At 36.3% G+C, this 27,967-nt stretch overlaps 4 protein-coding genes and 3 pseudogenes across 6 annotated transcripts; 4 read left to right on the top strand and 3 right to left on the bottom strand.

Annotated features, from left to right (window-relative positions):
* Positions 1-1,806: 1,806 nt before the first annotated feature.
* Positions 1,807-3,002, top strand: LOC18050811 (LEAF RUST 10 DISEASE-RESISTANCE LOCUS RECEPTOR-LIKE PROTEIN KINASE-like 2.1). Its single transcript, XM_024190521.1, has one exon. It carries the CDS (start codon positions 1,961-1,963, stop codon positions 2,894-2,896), a length of 936 nt encoding a protein of 311 aa, XP_024046289.1. The 5' UTR covers positions 1,807-1,960; the 3' UTR covers positions 2,897-3,002.
* A 306-nt stretch (positions 3,003-3,308) lies between these two features.
* On the bottom strand, positions 3,309-7,052 carry LOC18050810 (annotated as a pseudogene).
* A 293-nt stretch (positions 7,053-7,345) lies between these two features.
* On the top strand, positions 7,346-9,883 carry LOC18050809 (annotated as a pseudogene).
* A 245-nt stretch (positions 9,884-10,128) lies between these two features.
* LOC18053138 (probable protein phosphatase 2C 3) lies at positions 10,129-12,047 on the bottom strand (the record flags this gene model as incomplete). Its single annotated transcript, XM_024190944.1, is given in 7 exon segments — positions 10,129-10,530; positions 10,668-10,902; positions 11,044-11,167; positions 11,323-11,430; positions 11,555-11,618; positions 11,695-11,848; positions 11,969-12,047. Coding segments are annotated over 7 exon segments (984 nt in total), but the record flags the coding sequence as incomplete, so codon positions are not given.
* Positions 12,048-12,766: 719 nt separating this feature from the next.
* On the top strand, positions 12,767-14,282 carry LOC112101049 (annotated as a pseudogene).
* Positions 14,283-15,022: 740 nt separating this feature from the next.
* LOC18053139 (LEAF RUST 10 DISEASE-RESISTANCE LOCUS RECEPTOR-LIKE PROTEIN KINASE-like 2.1) lies at positions 15,023-20,765 on the top strand. The gene is made up of 3 exons (XM_024190519.1): positions 15,023-15,748; positions 19,265-19,303; positions 19,448-20,765. The coding sequence occupies exons 1-3, from the start codon at positions 15,028-15,030 to the stop codon at positions 20,566-20,568; spliced, it is 1,881 nt and encodes a 626-aa protein (XP_024046287.1). The 5' UTR covers positions 15,023-15,027; the 3' UTR covers positions 20,569-20,765.
* On the bottom strand, positions 20,743-24,710 carry LOC18053137 (probable protein phosphatase 2C 15). 3 transcript variants are annotated; one of them, XM_006448356.2, is made up of 9 exons: positions 24,218-24,710; positions 23,414-23,853; positions 22,749-22,920; positions 22,475-22,628; positions 22,335-22,398; positions 22,103-22,210; positions 21,823-21,948; positions 21,448-21,680; positions 20,743-21,215 (listed from the first exon to the last, which is right to left on the bottom strand). In XM_006448356.2, the coding sequence occupies exons 2-9, from the start codon at positions 23,621-23,623 to the stop codon at positions 20,996-20,998; spliced, it is 1,287 nt and encodes a 428-aa protein (XP_006448419.1). In that variant the 5' UTR covers positions 23,624-23,853; positions 24,218-24,710; the 3' UTR covers positions 20,743-20,995. The 3 variants fall into 3 exon arrangements, with proteins under 3 accessions (XP_006448419.1, XP_024046288.1, XP_006448418.1); XM_024190520.1 differs by having other exon boundaries at positions 23,414-23,646; XM_006448355.2 differs by having other exon boundaries at positions 23,414-24,710.
* Positions 24,711-27,967: the final 3,257 nt, after the last annotated feature.

The following is a 27,967-nucleotide window of genomic DNA, read 5'->3' as shown; positions in this document are numbered from 1 at the left end:
AGCAGTCTACAAGTCTTTCCAAGTCAACTGGCGTGTTCTGCGGATATAGCAACCAAACACGCGGACAAGGAAAAAAAGCAGAAATTGCAAGATAATTTGACGTATTACAAAGATTATTCTTAGTAGTCTATTAGTTGACTAAGAATATTATTGGTAGTTTATTAATTGATTTCTCCAGCCATATTGGGAATTCGGAATATTAATGGCTTGTTACTCGTTTCTTGTGTTCTTTGTTATCTCCCAACTTTTACTTCTTTCTTCGGCTGAAGAAGAAGGTGAACTGAATAAAACATGTCCATCTTTTTTTTCCCCCTGTGGAAATCTCGGTCAATTTACCTTTCCTTTCACCAATCCGAAGCATCCTGAATGTGGGTTGATGGTAGTAGATAACTGCAACGAACCAGTTCAGAGAATTCGACTGGGGAAGGCCGGGCCGTTTTATAATATTTTAAACATCGCTCAGGATGTTTCAATTACACTTGAAGACCAAGTGTTTCAAAGTCACTTGAACGAACGTAGCTGTGAATCCTTCGAAAATTTGACTCTCCCCACCTCTGCTTCTCTCTCTTTTGAGATCAAATCCAAGCTAAGCCTCTTCCGATGCACCGACAAGCTTGAGAAAAACCTCACAAGATTCGATTTTACCTGCAACCATAGCTCCTATATTTATTACAATTACCCGGATGTTGCTTTACCAAGTATTCTTCCACCTAACTGTTCACTGATTCAGCTCCCAGTGAATAAGACTAGAAAATCTGGTGACTTGTTCAATATGTTAACTTCTGTTTTCTCTCTTCAAGTGGAAGTACATCGGGTTTGTTGGGAATGTCGCTGGAGAGGGGGCCAGTGTCAAAGTGATAGCATGGGAAATTTTCAATGTGCTGAAACAAGAGAATGTAATGATGACGGGAAATTTTCAATGTGAAAACGAACGGACAGGTATCAAAATTACATTAGGACGTATAATATACACATATTCGTTCGTATTCCTGTAATATCCCAAATTACTAGCAAGCCAGTGTCTGAGCTAATCTATAAGTTTTGAATTCTCCTATCTAAATACTTCTTTCTGTATCACAAAATCCAAGAACAAAACACTTTTTTTTTTTACTCACCGAGTCAGTAGCGAATTTTTTTTTTCTCGTTTTTGTACATTTATATAAGCTACGTCTAATCTAATAACATGCAAGAAAACGAGTTCCTATTTTTCATTCTCTTTTTATTTATTTGGTGGATTTTGGCTGTCCCTTTACCTGTATTTGGAGAAAGCAGCAGACTTGTTGGAGCAAGTTCTGTATCTGGTTGAGATAGGCTATTCTGTCAGTTGCCTGTCCAATTTTGTCAAAATTTGGATGATTTGAGAACATCATTACATTTCTTAACAGTCTCAACTAACACCAGTCTTTGTTTAATTCTGTTGCAGGAAACAGAAAACTCAGATTGAAGCTTCTGCCAGGACTAGGTAATGTATCTTTTTAATCAAATTCATTAATGGTGTATTGCTACTTGACTAAGGCTGTCCGGCTTAGGTCCGTCCTTTATTACATTTTTGCTATTGTTCTACATTCAAATAAATTCGGATACCTTATAATCGCTTCAAATTTCTTCTCTGCCACTCGTGTTTTTTTTGCAACCCTCAATAGAATCAAGGAGCATCTGCTAGCACAATTTTTGGACCATCCAAAATTTGCTGAACTATTTTTTGGCTTCTACTCATAGTTTTGAAGGAAGCATCCATCTGTCTTTAATTAGAGAAAGAATTTTAGGTTGACAGTGACTCCTTTCTCTGGTTGCAGGAGCATCAGCCATTGCAATTGGCATATTGATATTTATAGCCTTTTACTTCAAGAGAAAACTTTCATCATACAATTCCACTGCAAGTTGTCTGAACATTGAGACATTTTTAAGGAATTATGGATCTCTATCTCCTAAAAGATATGGCTATGCAGATATTAAGAAAATGACCAATTCTTTCAAATATAAACTCGGCCAAGGAGGCTATGGAAGTGTTTACAAAGGAAAACTACTTGACGGTCGTAATGTGGCGGTAAAAGTCTTAAATGATTCAAAAGGAAATGGTGAAGAATTCATCAACGAGGTTGCTAGCATTAGCAGGACTTCCCATGTTAACGTTGTCGCTCTTTTAGGATTCTGTTTTGAGGGTCGCAGAAGAGCTCTCATCTACGAGTTTGTGTCCAATGGATCTCTTGAGAAGTTCATTTATAGAAACAGCTCATCGATAGAAAATCATAAATTGACATGGGAAACGTTGTTCCAAATTGCAGTAGGCATAGCTCGAGGATTAGAGTACTTGCACCTTGGTTGCAGTACACGAATTCTGCATTTTGACATCAAGCCTCATAACATTCTCCTAGATGAAGACTTCTGTCCTAAGATCTCTGATTTCGGCCTAGCTAAAATCTGCAACAGGAAAGAGAGTATCATCTCAATGACAGGTGCACGGGGGACTGTTGGGTATATTGCTCCAGAAGTATTCTGTAGAAATATTGGAGAAGTCTCTTACAAGTCGGATGTTTATAGCTACGGAATGATGATTTTCGAAATGACTGGAGGAAGAAAGAACATTGATGTTGGAGATAATGGAAGCAGTGACGTATATTTTCCGCATTGGATTTACAAGCGTCTAGAAAAGGATGAAGAACTTGGACTGCAAGGCACTGAAAATGAAGAAGATAAAGAATATTCAAGGAAGATGATAATTGTATGCTTGTGGTGCATACAGACTAACCCCTCAAGCCGGCCAGCAATGAGTAGAGTAGTGGAAATGTTGGAAGGAAGCCTTGATTCCTTGCAAATCCCACCCAAGCCTTTCTTATCTTCGCCGGGCTCACCAGCAGACTCTTCAACCATACAAAGTATACTAATAACATTGTAAAAATACCATTAGGTATCATAATGCACTGTTTTCCCCCGTCATTCTACTTTGTAAATTGGTGCACTTTTCGATAAATATGGAATTAGAGACGTCGATTTCAATAAATATCAGGCAACAAAGATGACGCAGTAGAGTTCCACTACTTTGGCACATAGTAATCTTTATTTGTAAACTTCGTGGTTTAGTTAGCACTAACGCAAAAAACAAGACCGCCAGAAGTTTTGGAATTCAAAAGGAACACCCAATAATCAATCAGCTCTCCCTGAGGCGCTAAAACTCATTTTACATTATTTGCATAAATTACATATACAATTGATGTAGCACTATGGTAAGATTCAAACAATTCACTAGCTAGCCTAATGGAACGTGGGCAAAAAAAAAATATAATGAAGTGGGAAAGAATAAGGAGTACAATAAAGAAGTTATGCTACTTTAACTCCACTAGGGCGTTTTCCTTCCATTGCATCCTTCTTATTTCGGCAATCAGCGCAGAGGAAAGGCCCTTGCTAGGGTTTTGAGCTAGTGGAGAAGATGGAACCAGCATGAACAGAGATTCCCTCACTCGGAACAAGGTCGACTTGGCATACAGCACATGTAAAAAGACCAGATGTTGATTGCACCACAGGTTCTTCATTACCCAGTCTGCAAAATGCATAAAAAATTATGACATAGATGCAACCAAATATATGTGAGAAAGTTCTCACACATTGAAGCACAAACGGAAACAAAGTTGGTGAATAATTAAATGCCCAAATTTAAGTTGTAACTGAAGTACTAAGAGATTGAGGACTATATTTAGAAAATCGGAGCAATACTTATTGAGCCTCTCCAGTGACAAAATGAACATTTACACATGCAAAGGAGACAGCAGTAACCTTTCGGCAAGCATTGCCGAGCCTTCTTCGAACAATTTAAGCTTATTTGATAGTTTATTTGCAGAATCAAGGGACTTCTTCCTAAATAGCAGCGCTCTCAGCTTATTTTGCTTTTTGGGAGGAGGCTGAGGCTGCATCGTATTGTCAGGAGGAATTATGTCAACAAATATGCAAGTTTTATCATGCTTCAGTCCCCTTGTCCTTAATGCTTCCTAAATGGTGACCCATCAAATGCAGTGAGAAAACGTTCTAAGCAATCATCTGAACGACAATCAAAAGTTATATTAGCATGTTCTTCAAAAAAGAATGTCACCAAATTCGTAGTAAAACAACAAATCAAATTACCTTCACCACTTGTCTGGCAGAGAGTTCAGCTGGCAATCCACGGCAACATTTTTGCAGCCATTTCTGAGGATAGGGTATCCCAGATTCCATCAGAAGCAATAATAAGCCTTCCAACTGCATTTGATAACTTTTAAAACAATGAAGACGATAAGAGGTCATGCTGAAGACAGACCTCGAAATTTCCATCTCAAAATGACAGGCAACACAGTACAATATGGAGAGGAATCGCAAGTGAAAAACAAGATCTAGAAACCAAAAAAAAAAAAAAAAAAAGAGAGAGGGGGGCCGGATACCTCACTTGTTTGACATGTGATATTGGTACCATAAATTCTCCAACATCCATGTCTCCAATTGACCTAGAAAGGCATAAAGCACCAGGCCAGCAACGGAGGGGACCAATCTGTCAAGGTTATGCAAATTTTGTTACAAACTGTAGGATAGATTTTTCTATTTGTAGAAATTCTGCACTTTAGTTTAAGGCCAATGAATAAGACTTCAAGACCCTGACCAATACGTTTAAACACCTCACCTCAGCACCTCCAACGATGCTAAGCCTCCCAACTTCACATCCACTTGCAGTTACTACACGTTCCCTCCTGCAGTTGCAGCATAACCAATTAATAAGTCTATCCAGAATAAGGGAAGAGACAAAGCTTTCATATAGAAACGCACTCTTCCACATTCTCTTCAAGCCTAAGATCAACGGTCAATGTGGAAGCAGCCCCACCCTGAGCATCCAATATACAACGAGAATCTCCAACGGATGCAACAGTCACAGTCCATCTGTCAACTATAACAATTGTAGCTGTGGTCGCAGGCGTTTCTCCTGAAGATGATTGAACAATTATAGCAACATTACTTTGCTTGATTTACAACAAAAAGTCAAAGATGGGGAATAAAAAAGAAGGAAAGAATGAAAGTAAGAACAAGAGACAGTTCCATGCCTCTACTATGAAATTTGTTAGGAAATTGCTGGATGAAACAGGGTGACAGCGAAAATGAAATTGGAATAAAATAAAGAACAAGCACAAAAAAGGATACGAGAAAATTACGTAGTTCAGCTTTTAACTTACGTCTACGGATAAAGACAGAAAGAAAATATTTTACTAATGAAATGAGAATTACAAATATTGTAATATTTTGACTCACTACCTAAAACCTCAATACATCCAATCTCTCAAATCACTATCACCAGAGCTTTTAATTTTAAGCTCTCTAAACTCTCTCTTTAAATACAGGAAATGCTTCTCAAAATTGGGATGCGGAAATGAGGAGGAGGATCCTCCTTTTATAGCCAAAACTTGGCTACTGTTCATGCTTTATTTTTATTTTATTGTTTTCCTTCACGCGGCCCGTCTCTTTTTCTTTTGTTTCTTCTTCTCTTTTTTTTCTTTGGCGGTGCCAAACCCTTCAACATTTGCTGCTAAACAATTATTTTTCCTCAAAATTGCCCGCATCTTCATTTTCCACAACGAGAAATTATTGATGTTGAACTTTTCAATTTCATACTTTGTCGTTATTTTGTTGATAAATACCGCACACAAGCTAGTGTACCACTTTGAATAGTTGTGAGTATGTGTGAGAATGCACACTAGGAAAGTTCCCATGAAAGACTGGAGGGTCACAACAGTCCCACTTAAAACCTAGACTCCTTAGGCTCTTATCGCCTTAGTGACAGAAATTTCCTAAACATGTACAAAACCACATAGTTACTCCACTCACACCACTATTCTCTGTTTTGAACCACAAAACTCTTGGATCGCTCCCACCGTTTTCTCGTGAACATTACCGTATATATGAACAGTTATGTATACGTGAACAATATAGTATACATGAATAGTACCATATACGTTAACCATGCCATATACGCAAACAATACCCTTTACGTGAACAGTATCCCGACTCCAAAAAATACAACCAATAGATTTGATACCATTGTTGGAAAATTGATGGATGAAGTAGGATCACAACTAAAATGAAATTAAAAGAAAATAAAGAACAAACACAAAAGAGGACACTAGAAAATTACATGGTTCGGCTTTTAACCTACGTCCATAGGCAAAGACAGAAGAAAAATATTTTACTGATGAAATGAGGATTATAAGTATTGTAATATTTTGACTTACTACCCAAAACCCTAATACACCCAATCTCTCATATCACTATCACCATAAAATTCCTAGTCAGCCTTCACAAACCCAGCAACTAAGGCTCGAGGTAAAGCCTGAAGCCATTCATCCCGCCCAAGCCCACGGGGAATAGCACGCAACACATGATTCAACAAATTCTCCTTTGTATAAATTGCTGCAGCATTCCCATTGTGCCCGTCAAATACCTGAAATTAGCAACAAAAGAAGAAGGGTAAATTTTACAAAACAATAAAATATAGCCGAAGAAGATCAAGTGAAGGATGTAGCCTAACACTCTGCGACCTAGAAAAATAATGTTACATTCAAGAAACCATAAAGTATAAAATGAAATGCATTTCAACCATCCCATAAGTTAGAAGTACAACCTCTGAAAGAGTTATGTTAAACTCACTTGTTTAATAGTAGGAGTTCAAGAATTTTAAATTGTATCTTAAAGCTAATTATAAAAGGGTCCCTATTCTAACTACTTTGCTTGCACTCAGTTTTGTTATCCATCACAAAAAAGTTATAAGTAGAATAAAGTAGAAGAAATCTTACATCAACTAGAGTGTATCAACTAGAGTGAATAGATACTTAGATCTTGAACAACTATTTTTAGAGACACGGCCCTATCCATAATTTATTATATAATTTTTTTCTTTCTATTAAGAATGATTTTTTTCCCTTAAAAAAAAATGAAGCTGCAAATTACCTAATATTCTTCGTTTTTACGTCTCTGTGATATAGGCTGCATAAAATACGAAGCGAATGGGGCCCTTCTCCTGGACGAGTTAAACACTCATCCATCATTTTGAACGGGTCAATTGTTTAGCGTCCTACAGCGACAAAGGGTCCGGCAGAAAGCAGTCATGCGCAGCTCGAACTTCTTTCAGTATCACTACATCTACAAGTCTTTCCAAGTCAACCGGCGTGTTCTATGGATTTAGCAACCAAACATGTGGACAAGGAAAAATAGCAGAAATTGCAAGATAATTTGACGTATTACAAAGATTATTCTTAGTAGTTTATTAGTTGATTAAGAATATTCTTGGTAGTTTATTAGTTGATTTCTCCAGCCGTATTGGGAATTCGGAATATTAATGGCTTGTTACTCGTTTCTTGTGTTCTTTGTTATCTCCCGTCTTTTACTTCTTTCTTCGGCTGAAGAAGAAAGTGAACTGAATAAAACATGTCCATCTTTTTTTCCCTCGTGTGGAAATCTCGGTCAATTTGCCTTTCCTTTCACCAATCCGAAGCATCCTGAATGTGGGTTGATGGTAGTAGATAACTGCAACAAACCAGTTCAGAGAAATCGACTGGGGAAGGCCGGGCCGTTTTATAATATTTTAAACATAGCTCAGGATGCTTCGATCACTCTTGAAGACCAAGTGTTTCAAAATCACTTGGGCAACTCTAGCTGTGAATCCTTCGAAAATTTGACTCTCCCCACCTCTACTTCTCTCTCTTTTCATATCAAATCAAATCTGAGCCTCTTCCGATGCACCGACAAGCTTGAGAAAAAGCTCACAAGTTTCCATTCTACCTGCAATCATAGTTCCTTTATTTATTACAATCACCCGGATGAGGCTTTACCAAGTATTCTTCCACCTAACTGTTCACTGATTCAGCTCCCAGTGAATAAGAATCGAAAACTTGATGACTTGTTCAATATGTTAACTTCAGTTTTCTCTCTTCGAGTGGAAGTACACCGGGTTTGTACTGAATGTCGCTGGAGAGGGGGCCAGTGTCAAAGTGATAGCGAGGGAAATTTTCAATGTGCAAACGAACGGACAGGTAACAAAATTACATAAGGTATTAGGACTAGTTCATCTTCATGAACATAAACACGTTCGTTCATAGTCTTTCTGCTCTGTACTACTCACATTATTATACAGTTATAAAAGCTATGTCTATTTCGATAACATGCCACAAACGAATTCCTCTCTTTTTACACTGATTTCTTTATTTGGTGGATTTTGGCTGTCCCTTTACCTGTATTTGGAGAAAGCAGCAGACTTGTTGCAGCAAGTTCTGTATCTGGTTGAGATAGGCTATTCTGTCAGTTGCCTGTCCAATTTTGTCAAAATTTGGATGATTGGAGAACATCATTACATTTTTTAACAGTCTCAACTAACACCAGTCTTTGTTTAATTCTGTTGCAGGAAACAGAAAACTCAGATTGAAGCTTCTGCCAGGACTAGGTAATGTATCTTTTTAATCAAATACATTAATGGTGTATTGCTACTTGACTAAGGCAAGTGCCCGGCTTAGGTCGGTCGTTTATTACATTTTTCCTATTGTTCTACATTCAAATAAATTCGGATACCTTATAATCGCTTCAAATTTCTTCTCTGCCACTCGTGTTTTTTTGCAATCCTCAATAGAATCAAGGAGCATCTGCTAGCACAATTTTTGGACTATCCAAAATTTGCTGAACTATTTCTTGGCTTCTACTCATAGTTTTGAAGGAAGCATCCATCTGTCTTTAATTAGAGAAAGAAATTTTAGGTTGACAGCGACTCCTTTCTCTGGTTGCAGGAGCATCAGCCATTGCAATTGGCATATTGATATTTATAGCCTTTTACTTCAGGAGAAAACTTTCATCATACAGTTCCACTGCAAGTTGTCTGAACATTGAGACATTTTTAAGGAATTATGGATCTCTAGCTCCTAAAAGATATAGCTATGCAGATATTAAGAAAATGACCAATTCTTTCAAATATAAACTCGGCCAAGGAGGCTATGGAAGTGTTTACAAAGGATAACTACCTGACGGTCGTAATGTGGCAGTAAAAGTCTTAAATGATTCAAAAGGAAATGGTGAAGAATTCATCAATGAGGTTGCTAGCATTAGCAGGACTTCCCATGTTAACGTTGTCGCTCTTTTAGGATTCTGTTTTGAGGGTCGCAGAAGAGCTCTCATCTACGAGTTTGTGTCCAATGGATCTCTTGAGAAGTTCATTTATAGAAACAGCTCATCGATAGAAAATCATAAATTGACCTGGGAAACATTGTTCCAAATTGCAGTAGGCATAGCTCGAGGATTAGAGTACTTGCACCTTGGCTGCAGTACACGAATTCTGCATTTTGACATCAAGCCTCATAACATTCTCCTAGATGAAGACTTCTGTCCCAAGATCTCTGATTTCGGCCTAGCTAAAATCTGCAACAGGAAAGAGAGTATCATCTCAATGACATGTGCACGGGGGACTGTTGGGTATATTGCTCCAGAAGTATTCTGTAGAAATATTGGAGAAGTCTCTTACAAGTCGGATGTTTATAGCTACGGAATGATGATTTTCGAAATGACTGGAGGAAGAAAGAACGCTGATGTTGGGGATAATGGAGGCAGTGACGTATATTTTCCGCATTGGATTTACAAGCGTCTAGAAAAGGATGAAGAACTTGGACTGCAAGGCATTGAAAATGAAGAAGATATAGAATATGCAAGGAAGATGATAATTGTAAGCTTGTGGTGCATACAGACTAACCCCTCAAGCCGGCCAACAATGAGTAGAGTAGTGGAAATGTTGGAAGGAAGCCTCGATTCCTTGCAAATCCCACCCAAGCCTTTCTTATCCTCGCCGTGCTCACGAGCAGACTCTTCAACTATACAAAGTATACTAATAACATTGTAAAAATACCATTAGGTATCAGAATGCACTGTTTTCCTCCCTCTTTCTACTTTGTAAATTGGTGCAATTTTCGATAAATATGGAATAAGAGACGTCCATTTCAATAAATATCAGGCAACAAAGAATGACGCAGTTTTCACTAGAGTTCCACTGCTTTGGCACATAGTAATCTTTATTTGTAAAATTCGTGGTTTAGTTAGCACTAACGCAAAAAACAAGACCGCCAAAAGTTTTGGAATTCCAAAGGAACACCCAATAATCAATCAGCTCTCCCTGAGGCGCTAAAACTCATTTTACATTATTTGCATATATTACATATACAATTGATGTAGCACTATGGTAAGATTCAAACAATTCACTAGCCTAATGGAAAGTGGGCACAAAATAATAGAATGAAGTGGGAAAGAATAAGGAGGTTACAATAAGGGAGTTATGCTACTTTCACTCCACTAGGGCGTTTTCCTTCCATGGCATCCTTCTTATTTCGGCAATCAGCGCAGAGGAAAGGCCCTTGCCAGGGCTTTGAGCTAGTGGAGAAGATGGAACCAGCATGAACAGAGATTCCCTCACTCGGAGCAAGGTCGATTTGGCATACAGCACATGTAAAAAGACCAGATGTTGATTGCAACACAGGTTCTTCATTACCCAGTCTGCAAAATGCATTAAAAATTATGACAAAGTGAACATTTAAGCGATTGAGAACTAGATTTAGAAAATCAGAGCAATACTTTTGAGCCTTTCCAATGACAAATCGAACATTTACACATGCAAAGGAGACAGCATTAACCTTTCGGCAAGCATTGCCGAGCCTTCTTCGAACAGTTCTTAAACTATTCCTACAGCTGAAAGCTTCTTTGATAGTTTATTTGCTGAATCAAGGGACTTCTTCCTAAATAGCAGCGCTCTCAGCTTATTCTGCTTTTGGGGAGGAGGCTGAGGCTGCATCGTATTGTCAGGAGGAATTATGTCAACAACTATGCAAGTTGTATCATCCTTCAGTCCCCTTGTCCTTAATGCTTCCTAAATAGTGATCCATCAAATACAGTGAGAAAACATTCTAAGCAATCATCTGAACAACAATAAACTACTCAAAAGCTATGTTAGCAGGTTCTTCTAAAAAGAACTGGCAACAAATACGTAGTAAAACAACAAATTAAATTACCTCACCACTTGTCTGGCAGCGAGTTCAGCCGGCAATCCACGGCAACATTGTGCAGCCATTTCTGAGGATAGGGCATCCCAGATTCCATCAGAAGCAATAATAAGCCTTCCACCTGCATTTGATAGCTTTTAAAACAATGAAGAAAGTAAGAGTTCATGCTGAAGATAGACCAAGCAATCCCATCTCAAAATCACGGGTAACACAGTCGAAGATGGAAAAGAATCACAAGTGAAAAACATGATCTAGAAACCCCCCCAAAAAAGGGGCGGAGGGCGGATACCTTTACTTGTTTGACGTATGGTATTGGTACTATAAATTCCCCGACATCCATGTCTCCAATTGACCTAGAAATGCATAAACCACCAGGCCAGCAACGGAGGGGACCAATCTGTCAAGTTTATGCAAATTTTGTTACAAACTGCAGGATAGATTTTTTCTATTTTGTAGAAATTCTGCCCTTTACTTTAAGACCAATGAATAAGACTTGAGACCAATATGTTAAAACACCTTACCTCAGCACCTCCAACAATGCTAAGCCTCCCAACTTCACCCCTCCTTGCAGTAACGCGTTCCCTCCTGCAGTTGCAGCATAACCAACTAAAAAGTCTATCCAGAATAAGGGAAGAAATAGAGCTTTGATATAGAAACGCACTCTTCCACATTCTCTTCAAGCCTATGATCTACAGTCAAGGTGGAAACAGCCCCACCCTGAGCATCCAATATACAACGAGAATCTCCAACAGATGCAACAGTCGCAGTCCATCTGTCAACTATAACAAATGTAGCTGTGGTCCCAGATATTTCTCCTGAAGATGATTGAACAAGTATAGCAAAATTACTTTTGCTTGATTTACAACAAAAAGTCAAAGATGGGAAATAAAAAAGAAGTGCAAGAATGAAAATAAGAACAAGGAACAGTTCCATGCCTCTACTCTGAAATTCCTTGTCAGTCTTCACAAATCCAGCAACTAAGGCTCGAGGTAGAGCCTGAAGCCATTCCAAAGATTATTCAGAATTACAAAGATTATTCTGAGTAGTTTATTAGTTGATTAAGAATATTCTTAGTAGTTTATTAGTTGATTTCTCCAGCCATATTGGGAATTCGGAATATTAATGGCTTCTTACTCGTTTCTTGTGTTCTTTGTTATTCTAAGAACAAAACACTATCTGCTCCGAGTTAGTAATTTTTATTTTTTTTCTTTTTGTACATTTACATAAGCTATGTCTAATCTAATAACATGCAACAAAACGAGTTCCTATTTTTCAGTCTCTTTTTATTTATTTGTTGGATTTCGGCTGTCCCTTTACCTGTATTTGGAGAAAGCAGCAGATTTGTTGCAGCAAGTTCTGTATCTGGTTGAGATTGGCTATTCTGTCAGTTGCCTGTCCAATTTTGTCAAAATTTGGATGATTTGAGAACATCATGACATTTTTTCGTATTCTCAACTAACACCAGTCTTTGTTTAATTCTGTTGCAGGAAACAGAAAACTCAGAAAACAGTAATGTATCTTTTTAATCAAATACATCTGCTAGCACAATGTTTGGACCATCCAAAATTTTCTGAAGTATTTTTTGGCTTCTACTCATGGTTTTGAGGGAAGCATCCATCTGTCTTTAAGTAGAGAAAGAAATTTTAAGTTGACAGTGACTCCTTTCTCTGGTTGCAGGAGCATCAGCCATTGCAGTTGGCATATTGATATTTATAGCCTTTTACTTCAGGTGAAAACTTTCATCATACAATTCCACTGAAAGTTGTCTGAACATTGAGGCATTTTTATGGAATTATGAATCTCAGGCTCCTAAAAGATATTGTTATGTAGATATTAAGAAAATGACCAATTATTTCAAACATCAACTTGGCCAAGGAGGCTATGGAGGTGTTTACAAAGGAAAACTACTTTGACGGTCATAATGTGGCAGTAAAGCTCTTAAATAATTCAAAAGGCAATGGTGAAGAATTCATCAACGAGGTTGCTAGCATTAGCAGGACTTCCCATGTTAACATTGTCACTCTTTTAGGATTCTGTTTCGAGGGTCGCAGAAGAGCTCTGATCTACGAGTTTGTGTCCAATGGATCCTCTTGAGAAGTTCATTTATAGAAACAGCTTATCGACGGAAAATCATGAATTGACACGAGAAACATTGCTACAAATTGTAGTAGGCGTAGCTCGAGAATTAGAGCACTTGCACCTTGGATGCAGTACATGAATTCTGCATTTTGACATCAAGCCTCATAACATTCTCCTAGATGAAGACTTCTGTCCCAAGATCTCTGATTTCGGCCTGTGAGGAAATAAGTTGCAGGTTCGTTGGGTTTAAATGAAAGATTTGAAGAATTGTTGGAGCAGTGTGAAGATCGACTTCAGTTGGAGGGGTCTAGTTGAAAAACTTATGCTGATGTGGCAGAATTCGTTGGGAGTTCGTTATGACTTTTTCCAGAAATATCAGAATAAAAGGCACTTGTGACTAGCCTCTGATATCATATCGATATCTTCTTCATTTCTTGTTCATTTTGCTTGCAATTTGGTTCATTGTGGTCCTTGTAATTTCTTCTTTGTGATTAGCTTGTAATTAGATTGTTGAGATCAATAAAAGAGCAGTTTTTTCCTTCATCAATTTGTGTACTTGAAACTGTGCTCTGAATCTGTTTCTTGTGATTTCTTTCTTGATTGGTTTACTCTGATCAGTTCTTTCAAGTCCAATTATCAAAGTGCTTCTTGAAATTTCTTGTGTAGCTGTTATGAGTTATAACACGGCCTATATAAAATCTGCAACAGGAAAGAAAGTATCATCTCAATGACAGGTGCACGGGGGAATGTTGGGTATATTGCTCCAGAAGTGTCTGTAGAAATATTGGAGAAGCCTCTTACAAGTCACATGTTTATAGCTACGGAATGATGATTTTCGAAATGAATGGAGCAAGAAAGAACTTTGATGCTCGGGATAATGGAAGCAGTGACGTATATTTTCTGCATTGGATTTACAAACGTCTTGAAAAGGATGAAGCGCTTGGATTGCACGGCAGTGAAAATGAAGAAGGTATAGAATATGCAAGGAAGATGATAATTGTAAGCTTGTGGTGCATACAGACTAACCCCTCAAGCCGGCCAACAATGAGTAGATTGGTGGAAATGTTGAAAGGAACCCTTGGTTCCTTGCAAATTCCTCCCAAGCCTTTCTTGTCTTCCCCAGGATCACCAGCAGATTCTTCAACCATCCACGGTATACTAACTTTGTAATCCCATTAGCTATGAAAAGGCACATTTTCCTGCTTAGGAATTAATACGTCCATTTCGATAAATATCAGCGTATAACACTGATACAATTTTCAATTTTTCACTCATTGAAGGCGTGAGTTGCACTTCTTTGGGACAGTAAACTTTCGTTAGTAATCTTGGTGGTATAGTTAGCACTATAGCTAAAAAATGCCTAATAAAACCTTGATTTATTTGTGGAAAGTGACGTGAGAAAGATAAGGAGAGATATGGAGAGTGCAAAAGTCATATTAAAATTAATCAAAAGCCAAGTCATCTTCTATAATTAAATCTCAGCTATTTATACAACTAAGAGATGAGAGCCCATATGACATGTCTTACAAGATTTAGGTCTATGTAAATTTCAAGCATAGCAACATCAAGTAAAGAGCTTTATCAAATGTTAAGATTTCTCCAAAAACGTGAACAACGTTTGAAGCCTTGAAGGCCCCTTTTTATTAGCATTTTCGTTATTATTACTATTCTTACTTCAAGAGGAGAATTACAGCGTCAAGCTTTCTTAGTCCTAGTTGTGGAAAGGGAGTTTGGAAATTTTTCATTTAATCACGGGTCAACCATTTACGTCCTTCAAATTCATTTTTCCAAGTCAACTGACTTGTTCAAGACGTTAAACAACTGAAAGAAATAGCAAAGATGACTGGGATAAAAGATGCAATGCGGACAGAGATTATTCTTAGTTGATCTCTCTTGCCATTCAGGGATTCTTCTAATGGCTCACGTCTCTTATCTTATGTTCTTCATTCTCTCGTATCTTTTGCTTCTTTCCTTAGCTCAAGAACAAATGAGATTCAATCTAAGTTGTCCATCTTTTTCTTGTGGAAAATTCCGCAATATCAACTTCCCCTACTCTATACGAACACACCCTGAGTGTGGATTCTGCTTAGTGGATGACTGCGACAAGCCAGTTCAAAAGATTCAACTGGGAAAGAATGAGCCATGGTTATCTGTCACAAGCATCTCTGCGGATCAAACTGTTACACTTTATGATCAAGTGTTTCAAAGGCACTTGGACAACCGCAGCTGTGAATCCTTCAAAAATATTTCTCTTCCCAGGTCTCCTTCCATCTCTTTTGAAATCCTATCAAATTTAACCCTGTTCAAATGCCCCACAATTCTTGGCAACATTCCCATGAATTTCAATATGTCCTGTGATGACTCCACGATCTTTTACAATCACCCAGATGACGATGATCTACCAAGTCTTCCACCTCAGTGTTCACTTATTCAGCTCCCAGTGGCAGCGAGTAAGACTCGCTACGCGTCTGACTTGTTTCGTCTGTTAACTGGCAATTTCTCTCTAAAAGTACTCCCTAACTGGCGTGCAAGACGACAATGTATTGACTGTCCTTCGAGAGGAGGAGGCCAATGCCTAATTAACAGCAAGGGGTATCTTCACTGTTCAAATGGAATAGTAGCTACAGCAAGTTACGGTAAGGTTCTCACAACTTCTCAAGATTTACTTATCATTTCTTTACGATCTATACAAAATTCATTCATAGAAACAGTCATGTCATAACCATTAAGCTTGTTTAACACCTAACTACATCAAAGTTTAGTTCATGATAGGTGATAAAATGGTAGCAACACACGTTTTTGCCGTCAAATATATTCCAATAAAGAGATGAAAACATGCAAATAAAGATGAGGAATTGAGATTCACTAAATTCAAGATGTCCCGCTCCTAGGTTTTGCGATGTCTCCAACTTTTTCTTTGAAATCCCTTGTTGCAACCCCCAACTCTCTCTTATTCTCTTATTTTTCTTTTTCTCTTCGTTGCTTCTATGTGTCGGCCCCCTCCCTCTTGTTTCTTTCACGTGTGCTCTTTTTATATCTTAGAATTAGGGCAATCAAAAGCATGTGGCCACGTGTCTCTTTTTTTGAAAACTTGGATCGCATATCTTTTTGTGCCGCCTGTCACTGCTTTGTCAATTAATATGCGGGTAGTCTTGCCAGTATTTGCTCTTGGATTGCTGCAGCAATTGCTACAACATCTTCTCTTATTCAAATTTGTTTTAGTTCATCTGCAGATAAGTTTTTTGTCATTTCTGCAAGTCTACTACTGCAACAATCCATCCATAAAGTTTGAGTTTTTTGGTCACCTACAATCATGCACATAATCATAACACAAAATGATATAAAATATAATCAATTTATTAAAATTAAACTTATATAGATGCTCATGCAAAATGTAACTAAAGATGTAATAAAAACATATAATTTACTCTCTAAGTAATGCTAGTTTAAGTTTAGAAATGTCATGATAATTCTCATTTCATGAAGTTATCAATACATAATCAATAGACATCAAATATTTTTGTGACTTGAACTCTTTGTGCTCTCACTCGTGCTGCTTCGGGATGATTTGCTATGTCAAACGAGGGTTCTATTTGTAGCCAAAAAGTGGTTTGATGACATGTCAAAGAAAATGGACCAAATCCTTCATTTGCAGCCTCCATATCTACTTGAGAATTTAGACCATGCAAACATATTAAAACAATGATTTTCGTGTTGCATTTATTCGGTATGAAAACATATCTCCGAAAGTTACCTACATCAGTTGAATTTCTAGCATAAAATGGCGATTCTTCTAATTAACCATTAATGCATGTAATATCCACTTTATTATTCATTCATGCACTACTTTTTCAACAAAGAGACCAAGAATTGAATTAACTTGGGATTCAAGATAGGTAGCATCCTGAACACTTCTGTTCCACACTAAATTAGTAAACATGCAATAATAACTTTGAAAGCATTCTAGATTTATCGTTTGTGGTAGATAAATAGATCTCTCTGTTGTAACCACGAAAAAAGTGGGGGGGAAAACAACAATAGATATATAATTGCTTTGAAAAATTAACAAATAATTTCTCTGTTTTTCATAATCTAAGGTAGTGAGTATTATAAGAATTGACAATATATGGTACACGTGACATTGAGTAATTAATTAACTAAAGTAAATCAATTTATAATTATTATCCAATTAAGAGATGATATTTAATTAAGCCATAAATTAAAGTATATAACTTATTCACGTCTTTGACAAAAGGAAGTGAAAGAGTTATGTTAATCTCACTTGTTTAATAGTAGGAGTTCAAGAGTCTTAAATTGTATTTTAAGGCTAATTATAAAAAGGGTCCCTACTCTAACCAATTCGCTCGCACTCAATTTTGTTATCCCTCACAAAGAAGCTATAAGTAGAATAGGGTAAAAGAAACCTTACGTCAACTGTAGTGTATAGAGAATACTTAGATCTTGAACAATTATATTTAGAGATACGGCCCTATCCATTATTTTTTATATAAGAGCATGAAACTTTCCCTTCGTATTTTATGCAGCCTATATCACAGAGACGTAAAAACGGAGAATATTAGGTAATTCACAGCTGCATTTATTTTTAAGGAAAAAAAAAAAACATTCTTACTTCAAGGGGCCCTTCTCCTGGACGAGTTAAACACTTATCCATCATTTTGAATAAGTATTTCACGTCCTACAGCTGCAAAGTGTCCAGTAGAATGCAGTCATGCGCAGCTCGAACTTGTTTCAGTATCACTACATCTACAAGTCTTTCCAAGTCAACTGGCGTGTTCTATGGATTTAGCAACAAAACATGTGGACAAGGAAAAATAGCAGAAATTGCAAGATAATTTGAAGAATTACAAAGATTATTCTTAGTAGTTTATTAGTTGATTAAGAATATTCTTAGCAGTTTATTAGTTGATTTCTCCAGCCATATTGGGAATTCGGAATATTAATGGCTTGTTACTCGTTTCTTGTGTTCTTTGTTATCTCTCAACTTTTACTTCTTTCTTCGGCTGAAGAAGAAAGTGAACTGAATAAAACATGTCCATCTTTTTTTCCCTCATGTGGAAATCTCGGTCAATTTTTCTTTCCTTTCACCAATAGGACGCATCCTGAATGTGGGTTGATGTTAGTAGATAACTGCAACAAACCAGTTCAGAGAATTCGATTGGGGAAGGCCGGGCCGTTTTATAATATTTTAAACATAGCCCAGGATGCTTCAATCACTCTTGAAGACCAAGTGTTTCAAAATCACTTGGGCAACTCTAGCTGTGAATCCTTCGAAAATTTGACTCTCCCCACCTCTGCTTCTCTCTCTTTTCATATCAAATCAAATCTGAGCCTCTTCAGATGCACCCACAAGCTTGAGAAAAACCTCCCGAGTTTCCATTTTACCTGCAACCATAACTCCTTTATTTATTACAATCACCCGGATGATGCTTTACCACGTATTGTTCCACCTAACTGTTCACTGATTCAGCTCCCAGTGAATAAGACTAGAAAATCTGATGACTTGTTCAATATGTTAACTTCAGTTTTCTCTCTTCAAGTGGAAATACCCTGGTTTTGTTGGGAATGTGGCTGGAGAGGGGGCCAGTGTCGAAGTGATAGCGAGGGAAAGTTTCAATGTGCTGAATCAAGAGAATGTAATGATTGTCTTAAGAAACGAGGCCACTGTCATTTTGATGACAAGGAAAATTTTCAATGTGAAAACGAACGGACAGGTATCAAAAGTTACATAAGGTATTAGGACTAGTTCATCTTCATGAACATATACACGTTCGTTCATAGTCTTTCTGCTCTGTACTACTCACATTATTAAACAGTTGTAAAAGCTAGGTCTATTTCGATAACATGCCACAAACGAATTCCTCTCTTTATACACTGATTTCTTTATTTGGTTATTTCAACTGACTTCTCAAAAAAAAAAAAAAACTGACTCCTTACCCGGGATTGGAAGAAGCCGCTAATTCATCTCAGGAAGACAAAAATATAAGTTTGAGATGTGCAGCCTCTCTGTTTCTGTGCGATGCTGTCAAGAATTTGGATGCTCTAATTACATAACTGCTGTATTTATTGCCTAAACTATAACTGCTTTATTTATTGTCTAAACTAACACCATTTTCTTTGTATTTGTGTTGCAGGACATGAAAAATCGGAATTAAAGCTAGGCCTGGGACTAGGTAATATACCTCTCTAATCTCTGCTGCATAAATTTCTCTGCAGCCTTCAATGGGAATTGAAAAGAAATTTCATTTGTAATTTGTGTTTTCCAGCACAGCACCATGTTGGTGAAAAAAATTAAAGCTTTTCATTTTGCACATTAGGTGGCGGATCAATTGTCCTGATTGCACTTTTGTCCTTCTGGATCATGTTCTATAGAAAATTTTCATCATACGATTCCACTGGAAGTTGTCTGAACATTGAGACATTTTTAAGGAATCATGGATCTCTAGCTCCTAGAAGATATAGCCATGCAGATATTAAGAAAATGACCAATTCTTTCAAATATAAACTCGGCCAAGGAGGCTATGGAAGTGTTTACAAAGGAAAACTAATTGACGGTAGTAATGTGGCAGTAAAAGTCTTAAATGATTCAAAAGGAAATGGTGAAGAATTCATCAATGAGGTTGCTAGCATTAGCAGGACTTCCCATGTTAACGTCGTCACTCTTTTAGGATTCTGTTTTGAGGGTCGCAGAAGAGCTCTCATCTACGAGTTTGTGTCCAATGGATCTCTGGAGAAGTTCATTTATAGAAACAGCTCATCGATAGAAAATCATAAATTGACCTGGGAAACGTTGCTCCAAATTGCAGTAGGCATAGCTCGAGGATTAGAGTACTTGCACCTTGGCTGCAGTACACGAATTCTGCATTTTGACATCAAGCCTCATAACATTCTCCTAGATGAAGACTTCTGTCCTAAGATCTCTGATTTCGGCCTAGCTAAAATCTGCAACAGGAAAGAGAGTATCATCTCAATGACAGGTGCACGGGGGACTGTTGGGTATATTGCTCCAGAAGTGTTCTGTAGAAATATTGGGGAAGTCTCTTACAAGTCGGATGTTTATAGCTACGGAATGATGATTTTCGAAATGACTGGAGGAAGAAAGAACGTTGATGTTGGGGATAATGGAAGCAGTGACATATATTTTCCGCATTGGATTTACAAGCGTCTAGAAAAGGATGAAGAACTTGGACTGCAAGGCATTGAAAATGAACAAGATAAAGAATATGCAAGGAAGATGATAATTGTAAGCTTGTGGTGCATACAGACTAACCCCTCAAGCCGGCCAACAATGAATAGAGTAGTGGAAATGTTGGAAGCAAGCCTCGATTCCTTGCAAATCCCACCCAAGCCCTTCTTATCTTCGCCGGGCTCACCAGCAGACTCTTCAACTATACAAAGTATAGCAGACTCTTCAAAAAGTATACTAATAACATTGTAAAAATACCATTAGGTATCAGAATGCACTGTTTTCCTCCCCCTTTCTACTTTGTAAATTGGTGCAATTTTCGATAAATATGGAATTAGAGACGTCCATTTCAATAAATATCAGGCAACAAAGAATGACGCAGTTTTCACTAGAGTTCCACTGCTTTGGCACATAGTAATCTTTATTTGTAATCTTCGTGGCTTGGTTAGCACTAACGCAAAAAACAAGACCGCCAAAAGTTTTGGAATTCTAAAGGAACACCCAATAATCAATCAGCTCTCCCTGAGGCGCTAAAACTCATTTTACATTATTTGCATATATTACATATACAATTGATGTAGCACTATGGTAAGATTCAAACAATTCACTAGCCTAATCGAAAGTGGGCACAAAAAAATAGAATGAAGTGGGAAAGAATAAGGAGGTTACAATAAAGGAGTTATGCTACTTTAACTCCACTAGGGCGTTTTCCTTCCATGGCATCCTTCTTATTTCGGCAATCAGCGCAGAGGAAAGGCCCTTGCCAGGGCTTTGAGCTAGTGGAGAAGATGGAACCAGCATGAACAGAGATTCCCTCACTCGGAGCAAGGTCGATTTGGCATACAGCACATGTAAAAAGACCAGATGTTGATTGCACCACAGGTTCTTCATTACCCAGTCTGCAAAATGCATTAAAAATTATGACATAGATGCAACCAAATATATGTGAGAAAGTTCTCACACATTGAAGTACAAATGGAAACAAACTTGGTGAATAATTAAATGCCCAAATTTAAGTTGCAACTGAAGTACTAAGCGATTGAGAACTAGATTTAGAAAATCGAAGCAATACTTTTGAGCCTTTCCAATGACAAAATGAACATTTACACATGCAAAGGAGACAGCATTAACCTTTCGGCGAGCATTGCCGAGCCTTCTTCGAACAGTTCTTCAACTATTCCTACAGCTGAAAGCTTCTTTGATAGTTTATTTGCAGAATCAAGGGACTTCTTCCTAAATAGCAGCGCTCTCAGCTTATTCTGCTTTTTGGGAGGAGGCTGAGGCTGCATTGTATTGTCAGGAGGAATTATGTCAACAACTATGCAAGTTGTATCATCTTTCAGTCCCCTTGTCCTTAATGCTTCCTAAATAGTGATCCATCAAATGCAGTGAGAAAACATTCTAAGCAATCGTCTAAACGACAATCAACTACTCAAAAGCTATGTTAACACGTTCTTCTAAAAAGAACTGGCAACAAATACGTAGTAAAACAACAAATTAAATTACCTTCACCACTTGTCTGGCAGCGAGTTCAGCCGGCAATCCACGGCAACATTGTGCAGCCATTTCTGAGGACAGGGCATCCCAGATTCCATCAGAAGCAATAATAAGCCTTCCACCTGCATTTGATAGCTTTTAAAACAATGAAGAAAGTAAGAGTTCACGGTGAAGATAGACCTGGCAATTTCCATCTCAAAATCATGGGTAACAAAGTCAAAGATGGAAAAGAATCACAAGTGAAAAACATGATCTAGAAACCCCCAAAAAAAAGGGGGAGGGCGGATACCTTTACTTGTTTGACATATGGTATTGGTACTATAAATTCCCCAACATCCATGTCTCCAATTGACCTAGAAAGGCATAAACCACCAGGCCAGCAACGGAGGGGACCAATCTGTCAAGATTATGCAAATTCTGTTACAAACTGCAGGATAGATTTTTTCCATTTTGTAGAAATTATGCCCTTTAGTTTAAGGCCAATGAGTAAGACTTCTGAACAATATGTTAAAACACCTTACCTCAGCACCTCCAACAATGCTAAGCCTCCCAACTTCACCCCCACTTGCAGTAACGCGTTCCCTCCTGCAGTTGCAGCATAACTAATTAAAGAGTCTATCCAGAATAAGGGAAGAAATAAAGCTTTGATACAGAAACGCACTCTTCCACATTCTCTTCAAGCCTGTGATCTACAGTCAAGGTGGAAACAGCCCCACCCTGAGCATCCAATATACAACGAGAATCTCCAACAGATGCAACAGTCACAGTCCATCTGTCAACTATAACAAATGTAGCTGTGGTCCCAGATGTTTCTCCTGAAGATGATTGAACAAGTATAGCAACATTACTTTTGCTTGATTTACAACAAAAAGTCAAAGATGGGAAATAAAAAAGAACTGAAAGAATGAAAATAAGAACAAGGGAAAGTTCCATGCCTCTACTCTGAAATTCCTTGTCAGTCTTCACAAATCCAGCGACTAAGGCTCGAGGTAAAGCCTGAAGCCATTCATCCCGCCCAAGTCCGCGGGGAATAGCACCCAACACATGATTCAACAAATTCTCCTTTGTATAAATTGCAGCAGCATTCCCATTGTGCCCATCAAATATCTGAAATTAGCAACAAAAGAAGAAGGGTAAGTTTTATAAAACAATAAAAGATGCAGCCTAACACTCTGCGACCTAGAAAAATAATGTTACATTCAAGAAACCATAAAGTATAAAATGAAATGCATTTCAATCATCCCATAAGTTAGAAGTACAACCCTTGTTTTTGAGTTTTATACTAATAAATTAAGCCATGGAAGGCTTGAAATGTGAAAGAAGATTTATGGTGACAAGGACAAAAGAAGATTACGAGCAAATTACTCCAGCTCAGAGGCCATTATAGCCACTATCATCAGCAGAACAAACTGACCATTTTTCTACCCAAGTCATTAAACTTGCAGATAAGAAGGTCTCATAAGAAACCAGCACTAGAACTTTAAGTTGACTATGGACAAATGAAAAGATGCATGCAGGTAGATTGCGAAGTACCAGTCCTTGAAGCAAGGCACTCATCACATAAAGTAAAGATATCAACGAGTGAGAGAGCAAGATTTACCGCAAACACAGAGAAAGTAGATGAAGGATTTCCTGGTACTCTTTGACAATCTGTCTTAATCAAGAAATAATCCTCCCCTTTCCGTGACTGAGCTGCCTGCCCAAAGCTAACATTAGGCTTCTCCATCTTCTCATTCCTCATCTCTCTGCTGATCAAAGCAGCAAGGGGCACAAGATCATGATGATGACGCCTCCCTTCTCTAGATGCCATGTGTACCACTCGAATGTCTCCGGCTGCAGCCCAAGACCTCAAATTTACCAAACCTTTATATTCAAAGCCATATTATTCCTTAACCCTCAATAACTTGCGGCCATTCTCAGTCCCGACTCAATCAAAAGACAGATTCTTTGTACTCAACAAAATCTTCTTATATTTCCAAATCTCAACTCAAATGCAATTATGCTAAAAAAATCAACACTAAATAAAGTTTTCAACTTGATCTGCAACCGTCAGCAACAAACCAGACAAAAGGTAAGCTATAAGATTCAGTAAAAGAACATCTCACCCAAAACACAAAGCAGGTAACTAATTCAAAGTAATCAGCACACAAATGCAAACCACCCCATTAATTTTGTTAGCTAAAATATCTAACTCATCAACAACAACAAATTAACAACTGAAAGTTCAACAAGCCGAAAACTTTGTTGAAAAAGAGTAAAGATGAAAATTTTAAACAACAAAAATACTAAGCATCAAACAGAACTAAAGCTTCACATTTTCTTATCCTTGGTGTTCTCACAGCAAGCAAACACAAAGCAAAGGAAGTTGCAACTGACAAAGGGACAGAACAAGAACGTGAATTACCAGAGAGAATGTCAGTTTGGAGTTTGGACCAAAGCCCAAATGCAGATCTGATTGCGACAACAAGCAACAACAAACAAAACAACTTAATTAACTTCAGCCCACGTTTAAGCAAGCAAGCAAATGGAAGCAAGAGGCAGATATTAACACGGGAAGGCAACGCGTTTTGATGACAGCATATGAACTGTAAGCAACCCCATTACCATTAAAAAAATGAAAATAAAAATTATTTATTTGTCTTCAATTAAACAAACCCAGTTCCTAGATTAAACAAAGCATTGAACTTTCTTCCTCTACCAAAAAACAGAATCAAAGTATTGGCTTTGAATTTAAAATCCCAGAAATTAATTTTTGATTTGCCTGAAAAGGCAGGATTTTTCCTTTAAATAAAAAATGAAAAATTATGATGCCGGGACAAGAAAGGGGAACTTGAAAGCGAGCTTGCTGACAATATAAAGTGATCTGTCTACACACACCCACATTCTGTTCTGTTAAAAGTCGGTTTCATTTTTTATTTTCTTTTTGGTTTTCAAGGGGAAAAAAAAATTAATTTTCCAGGAAAAGTTTTCCAGCAACAAATAAAAAGAAGAGAGAGCTAATAAAATGCGAGTTCAATAATTAAATATTGGTATAAATCTCATTTACCTCATATAATGTAAGTGGGTTTCTAGTCTTTTTTTTTTAAAGAAAAATCTTATAATGTAGTAGTATTTTTAATTATTACAGTTTCTTTAAAAGAGGCTTGATGAATTTTGAAAATGATTGGAATTATCTCCGAAATATAATATAAGAATATTGAGAGTCATCATATTAAACAAAACTTTTGAATTAGAGTTTAATCAGAAAATAATGTCTTTAGAAAGTCAATTAGCTAGACTTGTGTAAATACGCCTTAGAATTATATCGCTTGAGGCCGCACTTTATTTTCGAACTTAAAATAAGTTGAGCTTTGAAGAAAAAAATTACTATTACTTATAAAATAAATGTTAATTTACTTATTCAGTAAATACTATTTTAACCATTTAATTAGTTCTTAATTAGCATACCACAAATAATTTTTGCTACTATTTATTAGGATAATATCATTTTAATATGTTAAGAGTTTGGTTTTATTCGTGCATAATAAATTAATCATATACAGTAATGCAAATTGAGTACTAACTAAAATGAAATTCTAAACTTTCTATAATTTCATCAACCTATGGTTTCAGTAAAAAAGATTTTGAAAATTCAAAATTCAAATATGAAAATACAAAATCTAAAATATAAAGTTATATATGAGCCGACACGTGAGAGAGGAGAAACGCATGTGTTTCTGCGATCGCAATGAAGTGGCCAACATATGTACGATTTTGCCCTCTGATTTTTACTTTTAGTTATAAGCGGTCCCACATCTTGACCTTTCCTCACTGTTTATACAGGGACCACTAAATTGTGTGGCTTGATATATTTTTATTATTTTTTTAATAATATTATCAAAATTATTATTTAAAATTTATATTTATTAAATATTATTAATTTTTATTTTATAATTACAGTTTTTTTTTCACAACAATTATAGCTTAAAAGCTACATCACCTCAATTCTAAATAGATCTAAATCTTTAATTTTATTTTTAAGTACTCTTATCATTAATCATATAGATATTAATGATATAAATTGGGAGTGATGTCACACTTAGAATATTTAGATTGTACAAATTTATGGGACATTTTAATCAAATGTAACAATGAGCTCGGAATAAAATATAAAGTATAAACTTTAAGTTATGTTAAATACGTGGAGTGAACTTTTTTTCAAGTGAAAGATAGTTTCGTTAAAATTTTTCTTTAATACATAGTTTTAAGTTTAAATTTCAAATAGAGATCAAATTGTATAAAAAATATTAAGTGAACCGATAAAGTACATAATTGTTATCTTAATTCTTAGACTAACTTTACGCCAATCAACTATTATTATTAGAGAATAAATCTAGGAAAAGTATTAATTAAGAATTAAATCTCTCGTGTTAAGGAGGATGTACATTTTAATAATTTTTCAGGACTAATTATCAAAACCAGTTAATGTGCATTAATTACCTAATTAGCAGACATGGAAGTAAAGCAATTTGCAAGGGATAAAAATCAAAATGATAATGAACTTCCAAGACTACAAGTGTAACAAGCCCCTGCCCGCATCTATATGTTGTGTATGATTTGTGAATAAGGCAATGGCTATCTTTGAGCTGCTCTAAAGTAGAGCACGAATCACAGTCACACACGCAAAGTGATAAATAATAAAAAAATATATGTTATGTTTTTAATCGTGTAGTTATGAAGGTATGCTCTATCTTAGAGTAGGGATGTTAAAATCCTTCACGGGTTTGAGGTTTTATGGAGCTCCACCCCAAATGGGAAAAATTTTGAATAATTTTTGGGAAAGAGGGTGGGGACTGGGGAGTAAAAAAAATCATCTTCAAATTCTTAACGGGGTGGGGTTTGGTTTTGCACTCCCCAGTCCCCACCCCACCCCCACTCCAATTCCAATTTCCATTATATATAAATAATTTTTAATTCTTATTTAATAATTTTTATTTTATCAACTATAATCTCAATTAATATTTTTTTAATTTTTATGTAATATAAATAGGATATGAATAAAATAAAATCCTATAATATTTTTTTATTCTAAAACATTATTATGTTTTCTTTTCTCTTTTAAGGTGTTGCCTCTTTAAATATTTTTCATTTTTAATATCATTTTAAGATATTGTTTCAAACTTTTAGAGATTTTTTAAAAATAATTTAAATACTTTATAATATGGTGATGATTTTATTTTAAGTTTCTAATTTTTAAGTTTCTAATTTTTAAGTTACTGAAATCATATATTTATACTTACTATAAAATAAGTAAATGGGAAATGGGATGGGGATGAGAAAATCATTCTCCACGTGAGAATTCCTCATCCTCACCCCACTAAATTTATTGGGGAATGAAGACAAAATTTTTTAATGGGGTGGGGAATGGGATAGGCCTCCCCACCCCCACCCCACCCCACCCCATTGCCATCCCTATCTTAAGTCATCTCCATTGTGACACTAAAACTAGCACTAAGGGTATCTCCAATGTAGCACTAAATCTAACAGCAAATCACCTTTTACACCATTTTTAGTGTAAAATGCTTTTCTCCAATGTAACACCAAAATGGTGTTATGAATAGTATTGCACCAAATATGGTGCAACACTATTCATTTGGTGCTAGGGAAAAAATACTTAAATATCTTTATTACTTTTTCTTATTTATATATATGTCCTATTTTATATAATATTTTAAGTTATTATTATTATTTTTGTTATTATTTTAATTTCATTTTTTAATTTTTGAATATTATACTAATATTTTAAATAAAAAATATTCAACACAAAAATTAATAATAAAAATAAAATGCCAATAACATTAATTAGTAGATTACATATTACAAAATTAAATTAACACAAATTAAAAAAGCTACTACTACTAGCATAAATTAGAACAATTATTTAGTAATTTAGGAGATCATTATTAGATCCTCCAATATCATCAAAATATTAGCCAATATTACTAGAGTATTATTATTGTTATTGTATTTTTCTATATTAATGTAATGTTTAATTTTCATAATGTCCTAATTTAGTTAATTAAATGCAAATTTAATAATTTTCTATATTTTTTTGTTAATCGATATAAAATTACTTATTACTTAATTATCTATATTAATAGTAATATTTATTGTG

The sequence above is a fragment of the Citrus clementina genome, unplaced genomic scaffold (genome assembly GCF_000493195.1).
Source record: "Citrus clementina cultivar Clemenules unplaced genomic scaffold, Citrus_clementina_v1.0 scaffold_2, whole genome shotgun sequence".
In the NCBI taxonomy this organism is placed as follows: Eukaryota; Viridiplantae; Streptophyta; class Magnoliopsida; order Sapindales; family Rutaceae; genus Citrus; species Citrus x clementina.
The sequence above is the reverse complement of the archived record's forward strand: the minus strand, read 5'-3'. Positions and strand labels throughout refer to the sequence as shown.

What these genes read in the sequence shown, in the direction of transcription:
- LOC18050811 (XM_024190521.1), top strand. Translation starts at nt 1,961, where the DNA reads ATGACCAATTCTTTCAAATATAAACTCGGCCAAGGAGGCTATGGAAGT.
- LOC18053139 (XM_024190519.1), top strand. Translation starts at nt 15,028, where the DNA reads ATGGCTCACGTCTCTTATCTTATGTTCTTCATTCTCTCGTATCTTTTG. An exon ending in AGTAGCTACAGCAAGTTACG is followed by an intron (nt 15,749 to 19,264) that starts GTAAGGTTCTCA and finishes TTTGTGTTGCAG; the next exon opens with GACATGAAAAATCGGAATTA. An exon ending in AAAGCTAGGCCTGGGACTAG is followed by an intron (nt 19,304 to 19,447) that starts GTAATATACCTC and finishes TTTGCACATTAG; the next exon opens with GTGGCGGATCAATTGTCCTG.
- LOC18053137 (XM_006448355.2), bottom strand. Translation starts at nt 23,623, where the DNA reads ATGGCATCTAGAGAAGGGAGGCGTCATCATCATGATCTTGTGCCCCTT. An exon ending in CTACTTTCTCTGTGTTTGCG is followed by an intron (nt 22,921 to 23,413) that starts GTAAATCTTGCT and finishes TGCTAATTTCAG; the next exon opens with ATATTTGATGGGCACAATGG. An exon ending in CTTGAAGAGAATGTGGAAGA is followed by an intron (nt 22,399 to 22,474) that starts GTGCGTTTCTGT and finishes CTGCAACTGCAG; the next exon opens with GAGGGAACGCGTTACTGCAA.